At 37.8% G+C, this 13,828-nt stretch overlaps 1 protein-coding gene across 3 annotated transcripts; it reads right to left on the reverse strand.

The window, feature by feature from the left end:
* Nucleotides 1-439: 439 nt before the first annotated feature.
* LOC136267149 (solute carrier family 22 member 15-like) lies at nt 440-13,051 on the reverse strand. 3 transcript variants are annotated; one of them, XM_066062231.1, is made up of 7 exons: nt 12,701-13,050; nt 9,633-10,060; nt 8,415-8,636; nt 8,187-8,321; nt 6,145-6,233; nt 1,251-1,444; nt 440-662 (listed from the first exon to the last, which is right to left on the reverse strand). In XM_066062231.1, exons 1-7 carry the CDS (start codon nt 12,992-12,994, stop codon nt 519-521), a joined length of 1,506 nt encoding a protein of 501 aa, XP_065918303.1. In that variant the 5' UTR covers nt 12,995-13,050; the 3' UTR covers nt 440-518. The 3 variants fall into 3 exon arrangements, with proteins under 3 accessions (XP_065918303.1, XP_065918304.1, XP_065918306.1); XM_066062232.1 differs by having other exon boundaries at nt 571-699; XM_066062234.1 differs by lacking the exon at nt 440-662 and adding an exon at nt 5,826-5,932 and having other exon boundaries at nt 1,279-1,444; nt 12,701-13,051.
* Between the last annotated feature and the right edge of the window lie 777 nt (nt 13,052-13,828).

Below are 13,828 nucleotides of genomic sequence, written 5' to 3' on the forward strand. Positions count from 1 at the left end.
TCAATTAATGGTACAAAAATCATTAGTGTGTGGAAATACAGCTAGTGGTCAGAAACTAATAATTAAGTTTTACATGGCCCAAACAATCTTAAGTAGGTATAACCAGCTAACTAACTAGCTACTGATGACTTAGATAACTTTGCAAACTTAGTATACAGTGTTGATTTGCATTTTGCATGTCATCTAGCTAATTATTTCTTGTTAGAGATTTGTACCGTAAGATGTTTATCACTACAAGGAAATGAAGAAGCAGCATATATCTTAACATATGCTTTATCAATAAACACTAACCTACGAAAGCTCAATCTTAGTGACAACAGTATTCAAACGAGTAGTATTAAAATAATTGCTAAAAATTACAGAGTACCTCTTCGCTCACTCAACTGTGCATCAGTAAAAATTGCATTACTGATGAAGCAAATGATGAGTTAGCAGCTGGTTTATTATCATTGTTGCAATACAGTTAAACTATTAAAAAATATATTCACACATTTATAATTAGAAAGAATCTGTAGCTATTACAAGAGAGATGCATGCCTTAATTCATGTAGAGTATCAGGTAATGACTTTCCTTTAGTTTCTGGTAACAATAGAGACATTAAACCAGATATCAGTGGTACCAGTCCCATCACTATCAGAGGTAGTCCTAAACTCCAGTTGTTCTGTAACAAGTGATCATGCATGTTTGAAGTAGTTACCCTGGAGAAAAATAGTGTATGGGCTTACAAAATCTGTGTATGTAAAACAGTGTAGCTACTATTGAAGCAACTAAAGCTCACCAAAAAACATTAGGAAAAAGAATTCTGACAAAGAGGGTTTAGTACTGTGAAAAATGGAATACTCTAATAGGGAAAATCAATTTTCTGGCTGTACATAGAAATTTAATCACTTCTTTTTTTTTTTAAGTCATTGGTCCATTATACCCAGCCTTCTTAAAGTTGTTCATTGGCTATCACAGATTGCAGATATCCACCTGACTGGAGTCTGGATGTCCATGGATCTTGTCACAAAGGGTTTTTTTCCAGCCCTTCTAAATACTGGTTCACTTTAGGATACTTTACTCAGAGATTTTCGCTTAGGCTCCTAGGCTAGTGGTAAACACCTCATACCGGCTCTGCCTTTTGTGTTTGCGCACTAGTGCCAAGCTTGTAATGTAGATAACAAATAAATCCATTCAGGTAAACGATGGGATATGTACATATAATCAGGTGAAGTTTGTGCTCAAATGCACCTGTTATCTATACACTTACCAGTAATGCTACAAAAGGAGCTAACATTCCACCAACCCTGGCAGCTGCTGAGGAGACACCCAATCCTTTACTACGTACTTCAGTTGGGAACAGTTCACTGGTGTACACATAGAGTAGAGCTAGTGATGTGGACACTGCAAGTTTTCCAGTTAATGAGAGAGTCATGATTGTACCAACCATAGGATTATCCAGGTCTACATAGAAAACATATTGTTGTGAACATGATCAAGACTGTGTTGTGCGGCCAAAATAGCCAGTACACCACAATGTAGGTATATTGACAGGAAGAAAGAAAACACAATTTTCATGTATGCATAGCTCCATGGTCCCTTCTCCAAATTGCAACACTATTGCATAACAGCTGCCAGCCAGGTAGGGCAGACTGCATGCCAAATTTGATCCATCCATTCCTGGAATACGGGCAGACAAAGTTTGGTTTTTCTCTAAAGGTCAAGGTTTTTTAGTCTTTTTTTCACCAAAACTGCAATGAAACAAATGCTTTCAGCTTAATTACCTTGAAATTGAGTAAATAAATATCTATGAAAACAGGATGGGAACAGAAAGCGGCAATGGGAACGACCAATGGGAAATGTCTGATAAAGGTAATCATGTCAAATAATACAGGTCGGATTTTACAGCACAATACTTCTTTGCAGCATTGTTGGATTCTTACACAAAACAATTGAAACACTCTAATAGAGCAGTCACCTGCTGTAAATAGAGCAATCATGAATTTATTTAAAACTATTCCACCAGGGACCTGCTATTGTCAATCATTATTCCCAAGTCCCTTACAACATCACAAGATGTAATAACAGTGCCATCAATTACATATTCACCAAATCCATGAGTTTACCTAATCTGAAGGCATCAGTTCATCAATCAGTCAGTCAGTAGAAAACTTCACTAAATAAAATTTTGTGGTCAATACTTTTTGTGAAAAGTGCTAAACTCCATGATCCCTAATATACAGTACTACTGTACTGTATGATCAAGACACACAGTAGTGTGTTGTGTGGCCAAGAAAGCCGGTGCGCCACACAGTGAGTATTTTGACAGGAAGAAAACTGCATTTTCACGCCTGCATGGCTCCATGGCCCCTTCTCCAAAGCACACCATTTTTGTATTATAGCAGTCCCCCAGATAGGGTATGCCACACAGCAAATTTGATTAAATTTGCACCAGCCATTTGCGAGATATGGGTATTCAACGTTTCGCATTAATTTCTTCATTTTTTTTCTTAAACTGTAGGGGGGCTATGGGGGCTTTGATTATTTTCGCACACTTTGCAAAAATTGCTATAAAACAGAAACATGCACCTCGACTGCCGTGATCTTTGGCACAAATGAAGAGTGCATAAAGGTGAGTTTATGTACCACAGTTGCTGTGAATCTGATGAACATCCAAGGAGTTATTCAGGTTAAAAAAATCAAACTTCTGTCATTGCTACAGGGTAAATCGAGGATGGGAATAACTTGAAAATTGGTGTGTACATAGGTTGATCATTGTAGCAGTGCCTCTGATAGTTTGAATAGCAATAGAACTACAGCTACGAAATTGTAAAACAGCAAGATTGGAATACTCTAATAGAGCAGTCACGGGGGTAAACAAGGTGCACAAAAAATGTCCAAGAACTTACCAGAGTTCGAACCCACCTAACACCCACATCCTTAACCACTGAACCACTGCTATCTTGGCTGATCACCTCACTTAATTTCTACTTTATAAATGAAAATAATAAATGTTTAAATAGATCTAGATTGTTCTATTAGAACATTCTGTGTATATTCTATTAGAAATCCTCAAAAAATGTGCACTCTATTAGAGTAGTACAATAATATGATCTACCAATGAAAGTTCTAGAACATTCTGTGTATGTTAATTCTATTAGAAGTCCTTAAAATGTGCACTCTATTAGAGTATTACAATAATATTAACAAATATTGAAGTAAAGCATGTAATAGATCTACCAACAGAAGTGTTCTATAACATTCTATGTATGTTCTATTGGAAGTCCTCAAAAAATGTGCACTCTTTTAGAGTATTACAATAACGCTGCCAAATATTGAACTAAAGCATGCATTTATAAGTCTGCCTTCAGTGTGTCTGTATAGATAAGAAGAAACGTGAGTACAAACAAACCCCAAAGTCAGCCATAGGCTGATTTTTGGGGCCTTATAAACTGCAAAAAAGAAGTGAAATCCGCACAAACACAACCAAGCTGTGAAAAAATGGTGCGGCATGGGTGAAAAACGTAGCATTAACATCATTGCAGCCATTTCTTGGCCGCCACCTTTTGGCCACCACCTTTGATTTCACAATGTTTTCACCAAGGCTTTTTAAGGCCACACCATTTTTTCACAACTTGGCTGTTTTTGTGTGGATTACATATGCACTACAAGAAACCGCTGATCACATATAAATGGGTAAAGTATTTAGTAAGAGGCAAAGTAAAATTTTTACACTCAGCTACCCCCTACTGTTTACACACAGTTTATTTAGATGCTGAAACATTCTAACTTCTTTTTATTTTAATATTAGTTGTCACTTTTATTCGCGTCTGCAGGATTAGAGGTGTATAAAAATCTTGGTGAAGCTTATCCAGATATGCTTGCATCAAGCTAGTTGAAATAATCCTTTGCAAAATCTCATAATGTATGAAATATTTACTTTGAAGATTTATAAACTACATACTGTATAGCCTTATATACTAGTAGAAGGAAAAAATAAGTTTGATTAGGGATCATAGATATAAAGTAGTGAAACACTTACACCTGCAGATATACTAGTGGACATTCGATCATGGTTATAGACTGAATTAGGGATTAAATGTCCACTAGTATCTGCTTGCGTAGACGACCTCCCTTGTTTCACTACTTTTTATGTCTATGATCCCTAATCGAACTCAAAATTCCTCATTTTTCCTTGTATGTGCTTTGTAACATAGTTAAGACTGCACTGGTAAACAAGCTCATTCCACATCAAAAGACAGAATGGCACCATATGTAATGTTTTCATCTGAACGTGTACTCCAACTATCAATTATTGAAAAAGCCATTACATTTCATTTTCATCTTGTTACATGGCATTACAAACAAAGAACATTATGAGAAGTGCCTCTGCAATCAATCCAGTCACTACGGAAAATACAGACAATTTCTGTAACAATGTAGGGAAATCATCATGCACTAGCTACCACCAGGAGCTTATGAGTCACCAAAGGTGGCAAAGGAGCATGAAACTCGGTTCCATCACAATCCAAATTACATCACATTTGTTGAATAAATTGCTACGAGTGTCACGCAGAATTAGTACACGGCATCTACTAATGAGATTTTGCTTTCCTTATATGGAAACTAATCGCTAATGAATTTGGATTTCAATGGCACTCGGCAGGCAGTGTAAGTTTCATGCTCCTTCGCCACCTTCGGTGGCTCATAAGCTCCTGCTACCACAAATTGACACCTTGTGCTGTCAGCAAGAAGAAATGGGACACAAAGGAGGACAAAGGTAAGTCCATGATGTGTACGATGTATGTACTGTGATATGCCAAAAGGCACTTGTTGGGCTGAAGCAATGTCTACAGTGAAAAAATCAAGCTTGTAACCTTACCAGTTATGAGTTACACTTGTCTGAAGGCATCAGGCAGGCAGTTAATTAGTTAGTCAGTAGAAAATTCTGTTAAATAATTTTTTTGTTGTAAATTTTGTAGCAACATATCGGAAGGCCACTCTGAAGACACTATTGGGCTTGATTCTTCCTAACCAGTACTGCTAAGGCACCATGAAGATATTGTGAGGCTGGTTTCTGGTCAATATTTTATGTGAGGAAGTACAAATCTCCAAGATCTCTATGGTATGTACGATAAAGCATTCTTCATACAGCTCTTCGTGGAAAACAAACCAAGTAGCTACACTTTTGCTTTGATATATGAGTAAATCATTACACAGTTGAACCATCTATTACTTTATAGCTGTTGTTCTTGTACATGACATATGTACATACCATCATAAATACTTGCTCTTAAAATGACTAACGTAATGGTCACAGTACAAATTTCTTAGGCACATGTGCATGGGCATCTTGTAATATTGTTCCAGCACATACCGAGATATAATATCACTATACAGCTACACATGTGCCTCTAAAGTTTACATTATATTGAATGTGACCCACTGAGTGAAAACCTGACTAGTTTGTAATTTTCACAAGCCTCATTTTATGACTTCTTTGTTGTCTAGAGGGAAAACCCAGTGAGCTGTTAAAGTTTCAGCCTTATTTGGTGGGTACTTTTGGAGTTGTAGCGATAGACAGCAAAAAGAGCAAAACAATATATTTGTGCAGTACCTATACAGAAATAAATTACAGATGCTCATTTAATTGATCATAAGCCACGAGTACAACAGGCTACAGAGAGTGTGTCATTTTGTTCACCATGAACTGGGGCATCAACCAAGGTACAGTTTTTGGTCTATATCCACCCATGCTGTCAAGCAAGAAGGCTGTTCAAGCTTAGAAACAGTGGCAATAAAGTTACATTTTACTGCGACATAGACAAACACACATATAACTCACATTTGCTTCGTAGTACAAAAACAAAAAGAAGCTATTCTTACTCTCCATGAAGAGGCAAATACAGTAGTGTAATAGATATTTCAGTTTGAGTCTTCTTTCATTACTTGCTGGAGCAGTAATTAAAACATGCGTAAAATTATTTTTGTTACACACGTTTTTATTCAATGTACTCCAATGGAATTTATCTCAATAACAAAATTATGTGAACTAGTTGGGTTTTCACTCAGTGGGTCACAAATGCTGAACACATCAGCAAAAAAACTCTGTGCACAATAAACAGTTAGTATGCATATGTTTTGTAATACACTTAGCAACGTACATTGACTGGTCCACTGAACAGCTCCACTACAAATACAAGCTATGCCAGTTAACAACAGAGTTGACACCAACGAGATCTTCCTCCCATAACTATACACAATAGTACATAGCTAGTTACAACAACAAAAATTTCACCTGATTTGTAAACATTCCATATATGCATATATCCTCAGATATGTGGACCATATTGAGTGCAAATGTTGTGTAATGCAAGGCATGGGAAATATTGTAGTACTGGGAACATCATGCAGCTATGCAGGATGTGGCAAAAAGTATACACCAGGGTAATAGTGTATAGGGATATGGTAAAGCAGGGATCTGAGCTCCCCAGAAAGTTTATAAACAAATGTTTTTGGGGTAGATTATGAGTGTGGAGAGTGGTCTTCACTAAAAGTGAGTAAGAATCAGTGCATGCCTGTGGTGATGCTTATGTTATTCCCAAATGTAAACTGAAACTTGTTTTAACTACAGTATGTATGCAAAGGACAGCAGTTACAGCTCAGAATGAAAGCTCATCTCATAGGAATAGTTAGTAGGAAAGTTTGTATATGGAAACACAAGGGATCAATCTATGTTAGGGTTTTTCCCCTCCTATTTTCTTTCCAGCAACTCTTTTTTTCTAAGCCTATTATGCTCACCATTTTGCTTAGAATTTATCATTGTATGTTCCATGAAGCCACCTAACTTCAAAGGCAAATTTCAGGGTACGTACCTCATAAACCCGGCTTTCCATGGTACATTTAAGTTAAACCATGGCTTGCCATGGTACATTTAAGTTAAACCATGGCCTTGATATCTGGTGAGGTAACGTTGGTTTGTTTTTAGAAGAATCCTGGCAACATTCGATTGTGGGAGTTTATTATTGCTCACGTGATGAAAACCATGAAGCCGATTTTACTCAGACGGAGGCAATTCGACTCCCTTACCACCCTATGAGTTGACAAACGACGGTTCAAGGTGTAATGGGTAGTTTACAAGCGCTTGTCCGCATGTTTCATTACATACCACGCCCACTTTTTGTATATCACGAGGTAACCACTGTAAAGCGAAGCTTCCCCTCTGGATGTTTAGAAAACTGTGTAAATAGTGATTAAGTGATGTAGCAACTTTGAAACTCTTGTAAAATCGTTAAATTGAGTGTTTCCGTGATATCCGTAGGATTTGCCAGTTTATGTTAACAAATGTAGTCGTAATGTTAGTTGTTGCTGTCCCATAGTCGAATTCCACAAGTTGATCTATATAACGAATTCGGTGGTCGGCTTCGTATTGGTTTGCATGGTACATATCAGTTGTATCACGTGCCCTCATAATTTGCCTGATATGTACACCCACGCTCTCGGGCCTAACGACCCTCGAGCTTGGGTGTACATGTCAGGCAAATCACTCGGGTATATGATACAACTATTACATATAGCACATGTAGATCTACATAAATTGATTATGCTTTTGTGGTGACTGTTTTATTAGAGTAAAATTAATGTGATCAATGACTGTTCTGAGTATCTTATTTGAAGTAGGCACGAAATTGCCCACGTCTTGGATCCATCATCAATTGTGTTAATTTGTTGTCATATTTGCTTTCAGTGTTTTCAAGTACAAGTGCATTTTACTCAAGTTTTGTCTTATTATTCCAGCATTTTGCTTCTTGCTTTCCTCTTCATATTAATCCAAAAACTATTCCAGCAAACTCAACACATCCCTTGGAGAACTCTTTTATTCATGAGATGAATGTTCTATTAGACTATTTAACTACTCTAAGGTTTGAAGGGGGCATGTGTTTCCAGCTTGCATCTACCCTTTGCTCCCTGTGCAACTCCCCTCAGGATCTGCTCCCTGGGCTATGTGGTCTCAGTACAATGTATGCAGTACTGGCTCAATTAATTTTAATGAGTTGATCATAACTCTCAAAATTCACACTGCCACCCTTATCATTAAAAGATGTTGCATTGAATATTAGTGACCTTATATACAACAATCTCCAGTGAAATGCTTCATGTCACTACTATAAATTTGTACATTGATACACATAATGACAGTACTTACCGGTCAATTGCCTGCATACAAATTAATTTTCCAGGTAGTTCCACTAGACCCATCAGTGCACAACTAACATACAAGTTGTCTGATAAACTATCAGCTCCTAGTGATAGTCCATAGTATGAGAAGGAGACTGAAAACCTGTGGGAAAAAACCAGACATATACACACACATGCATGCATGCACGCACGCACGCACGCACGCACGCACACGCACACGCGTATGCACACTCACCAACAAGCCATCATTACAATAGTTCTAGTAGAAATAGATGAGAAAGAGAAGAGATCAAGTACAGAACTTGAGGTAGCAGATTGTTTGATAACTTCCCCTTTCCTCAGCTTTACTTCAGGTGGTACCTTTGTACCATTGTACACTGCAAGTGTTTGTAGTATTTGTAGAGCTTCTTCCACATGTCCTTTCAATACTAACCACCTGGGAGACTCTGGTACTATACTGTGTGGATAACATAATAATTTTATGTAGTTTGAAAATTTTAAACTGCATACCACCGTACTCACATTTCAGCACGGTACCTATCAGCCCTTAATGCGACAAAATTGTATTTTTAGCATAACCATTTTCTAACACTGAATTAGCTAATACAATAAAGCGATTACACATTTCAGTGTAAATAGATAGACAACTGCATAGACTAGTAAAGCACTGGAAGACAGTGTCAGTTAAATGGAACAGCATGGGGTAAGCTTTTGGTAGCCACCTTCCACTTTTATGATACGTGTTATGTATGATTGTATGGTACTATACAAGGCATGTACAGAGATACTGCCTCCTTAAGGAAGAGGCACAGGAGCATCCTCCCCACACAGCCCTCTCTGGTTTAGTCAGGTAAGTACCTCAATTGAGAGGCTAATAGAGCAGTTAATTACTATGAAGATACAGTCATTACAAAACCATGTGTTGGAATTTGCATCAGTTACTACTTCACAAAATCATTATTGACATTTAGATGCAATAAATATCTCACTGTGTGTTGAGTGTACATTAACACTATAGCTGGAGAACTTTCCTTCCTGATCACCTGTATCTGGTTTATTGCAAATTAATCACAATACTGTAGGACATCTAAATAGGAGAATACTTATAGTCCATAATTCGTCTAGTTACTCAATTCAAGGTATGCAGTCTCATTCAGAGGAAGCAGGAGCTGGCAGGTAAGGGGAACACTCAGTACAGACTTCTCTGAGTAAGAAAACACAGTTTTGCTATGTTTAAAAGCTTGTGCTGTTATTATTGTGAAATACTGGAACTGTCATTCCCACTACTGGAGTGTATAGGCACTTCTAGATTGTTTTCTACAGTTACAGTGCTGGCCACTACTCACTATAGCGTGGACAAAACATTCAATCAAGAGTGGTGTGTCAAAAAAATACACACTACACACAACAAACTACTCATCTAGTGAAATACATCACAACAAAACACACTTACTGAAATGCAGCCAAATGTAAGAGCCCTAGTACTGAAAACAATCCAGTCAAGATCCTCCAACTAGGGATAATGTATGCTAGTAGTGACAGCAGAGGAAAGGCTATGGAGAAACATGAAGAATTAAGAATTCCTATGGCAGCTCGATAATCTGGTCCAACCACTTCCATCAATATCACAAAATTAGATGAAAAACAAACACCTTCAACAAATCCAATGAGAAACCGGCAAAAAGCAAATTGTGTATAACTGATTGATATTGCTGATAATAATGTGGCACCAAAAAACCACAGTGATGTGTAAAAGTAGACTTTTCTCCTTCCAATTTTGTCTGCTAAGGGACCGAGGAACCAAGAGCCTAGTAGCATTCCAAAAAACTTGAGTGATTGTGACAAGGCAACTTTGTAGAACTGGGAGCAGTACAAATCCCACTGTGAAAGAAAATGTTAGATGTCATTAAGTAAGTACACACAAGTCAACACACCATATGGTGGAATATTGTTTCACAAAAAGTAAATAAAGGCCTGTGACTACCTGTGCAAATATTACCTACAATTGCCATTACCTTTTATAAATTAAATCACACTAAACATGACTTAAGCTTACTCTAAAATTCTGTTTACTTAATCAACCATTCTATACAGTATTGGGTCGTTACTGTTATTGTGATATTCTAATAGTGTCTGGACTAGGCATTAATGAACCACTACAATGAGCACCCTAATCCATTACATTGCCTGCTGAGCCAGTCATTCAGAAACTTCATTTAAACAACTAGGGAAAGTCTCTTCAATGAAACCCTTTGGCAAGTGTGGGCAAAGACTTTCATTGACACATCACCACTCTGTGATTGGAGTTGTGAAGAACGAATGAACTATGCTAATGAGTTGGCCCTCATGTATACCACTTAAAACCCTATTTGCTGTACTTCATAATGTTTATGCATTATGCTAGCTACTACTGCAGGCTGTGATCACACAGCTAGACCGTTTTTCTTTGTTATGGCTACAAGTGCCTACATAAAATTAAACTCCAAAGAGTTAGGTCCCAAATTCTTAACATGGTTTTGCCTACATGTGCTTGGCCCTGCCAGTCATTTGCTTTACAACACAATAGCTAACAGCTACTCCGCTGAAATCCTCCATACAGATGTAGTTATGCATTGTACCTATCAGCGTTATTCCCCACGTACCTCCCTTTAGTATAGATTAGATTTAGGACAATGCCCCATGAAGTGGGGGCATTTGATTGTGAGGTAGGCATTGCACGTGAGTGCATGGAGTTTGCATTCATGGCTACGACTGCACATGCACATATTTACTATCATCATAGCAAGCATGCCATTATTGTTGCTCAACCGTGTTCAAACATTAGCCCAAGTACATAGGCAGAAATTTGATTGCAAATGGTGCCCCATGGGAAGAGAATTCATTTTCAAAGTCAAACCCCATAATAATCTCATATGATTATGGGAAAGGGAAGGTGGGGACAAATTAATAGTGATTGGAATAATAATCTCACTGTACTGAATTGCCATATGCAATACAATAATACAGTACTTGTGGTCATACTTGAAAGTTGGATTTTAACATTTGGAAAATTCAGTCGATAACACTTGACTATATTGTACAAATATACAAGGAAAATGTTCGGAATTTTAAGTCCAATAAAGGATCAAAGAAATAAAAAACAGTGAAACAAGAAACAAGGAAGATTGCCTACACCAGAAGATAACTGAATATTTTAGGTTAGACTAGTGATCTATAATGCAATCTTATGTAACATCTGGATTCAACGGATATTGTCCATATTACACTGTAAAAATGAAGTGTGTCCTGCACACCAAAATGTCGCATTATACACACCAACTTGGCAAGTGATGTGTATAATGCGACAGATCGTGTATCAGACACACCTCATTTTTTACACTTTACAGTGTACCTCTTACCAATCTCAAACTGCTCTTACATTGTAGCTATGATGTTGATTCTTTTATCTGTTTCTGTAAGAATAGTTTCCTGCTACTGGGTTAGTAAAATAGCCTCGAAAGTAGCTACTCCAGTAGGTACAAATGGCAGGTGTCTGACTACGAGCACTGGTTGTGTACTGTAGTCAAGCGTAGTAACAGCTAGATACACTGAGATTCACACTTGCTCTGTGTGAATCCATCAAGTAATACTCTTGGCTATAGCAAGGAGTCTAGGCTGAAATCTTAGTGGGCTACGCATGCCCTTAGACAACCATCTAGCACCGTTAAACTCTAGATGCTCAACTATACAATGGCAGAGAGAATGGCAAAGAGAATAGCATACATGTACACAAACAATGCTGAACACATAGCTTTATAATAAACGTGAGTAACCCTCCAGCTTGAACCCTCTGGGGTCACTTTTCATGTCTAAATTTGATCAATCAAGTCTTGAAATTCAAAGAAATTCGTACTTAATACAATTTTTTTTTTTGGAAATCTCAAGATTTCAAAATCTCGTACACAATTTACTGAATTTTTGCCTAGTTGCGAACCCCTCAGCAGCGCTACCACTAATTCATACCTTGCACTGTCAACAAAGATAAATAATGGGAAACAAAGGAGGAAGCATTATACATACTGCAGTATGCCAAAAGGCACCTGTCAGACTGAAGTGGCATCGAACAGTTAAAAATCAAGCCCATATATAGCCTTAGCTGTTATCGAGTTACACTTGTCTGAAGGCATCAGCCAGTCAGGCAGGCAGTCAGAAAATTCCACTGAATAAGTTTTTTTTCCAAAATTTGTAGCAACCTATTGGAAGCATTCAAGGTCATACTGAAGGCACTTTTGGGCTTGGTTATACCTAACCAATACTGCCAAGGAATCATGAAGGTATTGTGAGGCTGGTTTTAGGGTGATATTTTTGGCCAGAAAAGCCACACTTTCATGATCCCTTATATACAGTACTATTGTGCTGTATGATAGCATGTAGCCCTGCTACTTATCTTTTGTGTGTGAGGTGTGGCCAGGAACGAGATTAACAGTAAGTCTATCTTATCATTCTCATGTATCTCAATGCCTCGGTCCGGCAACAACTCACCTCAGCTACAATGCTAGTGAATGGTTGATCCACTTTCACCACACAAGATTGTTTCTCGTACATATCACATTTATCGTTCGTATCGAGTAGTGATCTCGACTGGGGACTATCCTGTACCGTCACTCCACATTTCCACGATGGCTCCACGCCAATAAATATTATCGATATCGCTACTAGTCCTTGAAGAACATGTTGAATGTTAAAATAGACGAAGAGTTTTTGTTGATATCGTCCCCACTGGCCCACTTCTACCAATACGTCGTCCACATCATATTCCTTCACATTCAAAAGCATGGTTAGCACCGTTGGGCGTGCCAACTTCACTCGTGGTCACGTGCATGACTGCCTATTAAAAATAACAGCTCTGAGAGACTGTAGCTATAGGCATAGATAGTATATAACTTACCCTACCATGGGTAGGGTATATACTATCTATGCTATAGGTAAGTCTGAAACTCGATTTGAATATCTCTCTACTAAACAGCTGCGCGACCCACACTGGAAGAATACTAAAATTTCCTGGATCAGGAAATATGCAGTACAGGGCAGAATTTCCTATAGACTTTCCTGGTTTTTCAGGAAATTCTATAGGAAATTCTGCCCTGTACTGCATGTTTCCTGATCCCAGGAAATTTTAGTATTCTTCCAGTGCCATATCCCGGCCATGTGCTAGCTACCTAAATTTGTGTTGCTTTTAATAGTGTGTAGCTATAGCTCGCCTCTCCACTTCGCAGTGCCATGGTCATCCACGGCACATTTTCAGATGAGCTTCTTCCCTAAGACCATCCAAGATTTTTCTTGGAACAAATTACCCCACCGAATTATTGAATGTGATTCACTCAATGAATTTTCTGATTACTCTGACAACCAAGGCTGAACCTACTCACTGCTTGAAGTATCTTAGTTTACTACAGTGGTATATCCCCAGTATATGGAACAGTTAATTGTTTGTTATTTTAGTAGTTTTTCAGTAAACCCGCATTCACTGATGTTTTACTGAGAGTTTAAAACTTAGTAAAATAATTATGTTCCATATACTTAAGTTTACTGACACTTTACTATCAGTATAACTACAGTAAGACATCTTAACAAATTAGTAAACTAAGAACCTTCAAGCAGTGACTCAGT

This window comes from Dysidea avara, chromosome 9 (assembly GCF_963678975.1).
Source record: "Dysidea avara chromosome 9, odDysAvar1.4, whole genome shotgun sequence".
NCBI classification, from domain to species: Eukaryota; Metazoa; Porifera; class Demospongiae; order Dictyoceratida; family Dysideidae; genus Dysidea; species Dysidea avara.